The sequence below is a fragment of the Lucilia cuprina genome, chromosome 6, assembly GCF_022045245.1.
Source record: "Lucilia cuprina isolate Lc7/37 chromosome 6, ASM2204524v1, whole genome shotgun sequence".
Lineage (NCBI taxonomy): Eukaryota > Metazoa > Arthropoda > Insecta > Diptera > Calliphoridae > Lucilia > Lucilia cuprina.
In genome coordinates this window covers 42,693,794-42,695,061 of record NC_060954.1, presented here as the reverse complement: position 1 = coordinate 42,695,061, position 1,268 = coordinate 42,693,794, and the positions used below count along the sequence as shown (strand labels likewise).

Genomic DNA, 1,268 nt, shown 5'->3' with positions numbered 1-1,268 from the left:
ATCTATCTATCTATCTATCTATCTATCTATCTATCTATCTATCTATCTATCTATCTATCTATCTATCTATCTATCTATCTATCTATCTATCTATCATTATTCGTTTATCCCGCTACTTACCTCAATTTAATTTTCAAAAATTCATTTTTATGAGTACCATCACAAATGGGTTGGCTTTTCGACTTGCCACACAGACACCAACTGTAGACTTTATCTGCAACAAGAAAACAAATAACATCAACATGAAATTAATAACCAAACACAACCACCATAAACAAATCATGCGTTAAAGGTTATGTAAAGCACTTTCAAATAAATGACCCCAATGATTCCATAGACCTTCACATTTTTTCTCTTCATCAAAAACTTACTTTGATCTAAGTGTATTTTAAATGGTTTCTTATCGAAAATAGCACCATTTTCAGCTTGCAATTGTGCAGTTTGATTGCCTTCCAAGACATTTTTGGGTATAGTTTTAGTTTCGCCGGCGGCTTTATTGGCCGAGCAATAGAAACGTTGCTGTAAATATAATTTGTTTACGAATTATTTTTTTTCTGATTTTAAAATTATGTATTAACTTACAATAAGACCCAAAGAGGGACGAGTATTTCTTATTAAAGGCTGCATTCTAAATAAATGCAGAAAATCCAGTTGAGTTTTCAAGTTTTCAGATTATATTAAAATCAATTGAAATTTTTTGTGCTAGAAGAAGAGCGTCAATTGTCATAAACAGCTGTATTAAAACGAATTTATACTAGTTGATGTCTAGGGCAAAGTAATTACTTTTGCTTTATTTAAAGTTTGACAATTTAGGTGCGGAAATTTTTTTACATATAAAGTTTGACAGTTCTGTTTACCAATTCCAACTTCTAAAAATTCTTATATGAATTTGTAAGGAAATAGCAAGGACACAAACCTAATGTCATAAACTTGGCATCATTGCTTAGAGTTGCCAGAAAACTTTTAATTTCTTATAAATAAAAGCTGTTATGTTTAAATTTATTACGATTAACTGGCTCCAAATTTGCAATACATTAGTCTTCATGAAATAATTTTTTAAGAAAAACTACATATATAGAGGAAAACAAAAAATTATTCCTCGCATTGTAAATTTGTAATTGTTTGTTACATTAAAGTTTAATCTAAATAGAATTAGTTTTAGAAATAGTTTGTATAAAAATAACGTGTTTTATTCCACAAGAACTATTGATAGATAGATAGATAGATAGATAGATAGATAGATAGATAGATAGATAGATAGATAGATA

The 1,268-nt window shown here is 28.5% G+C and overlaps 1 protein-coding gene across 1 annotated transcript; it reads right to left on the bottom strand.

Annotated features, from left to right (window-relative positions):
• Positions 1-71: 71 nt before the first annotated feature.
• On the bottom strand, positions 72-744 carry LOC111683968. The gene is made up of 3 exons (XM_046955312.1): positions 583-744; positions 372-519; positions 72-214 (listed from the first exon to the last, which is right to left on the bottom strand). The coding sequence occupies exons 1-3, from the start codon at positions 625-627 to the stop codon at positions 117-119; spliced, it is 291 nt and encodes a 96-aa protein (XP_046811268.1). The 5' UTR covers positions 628-744; the 3' UTR covers positions 72-116.
• Between the last annotated feature and the right edge of the window lie 524 nt (positions 745-1,268).

Excerpts from the sequence above, each read along its gene's own strand:
- LOC111683968 (XM_046955312.1), bottom strand. The coding sequence starts at position 627 with ATGCAGCCTTTAATAAGAAATACTCGTCCCTCTTTGGGTCTTATT. Across the intron at positions 520-582 it reads GTCCCTCTTTGGGTCTTATT|CAACGTTTCTATTGCTCGGC; the intron begins GTAAGTTAATAC and ends TTATATTTACAG. Across the intron at positions 215-371 it reads TAAAATACACTTAGATCAAA|ATAAAGTCTACAGTTGGTGT; the intron begins GTAAGTTTTTGA and ends TTCTTGTTGCAG.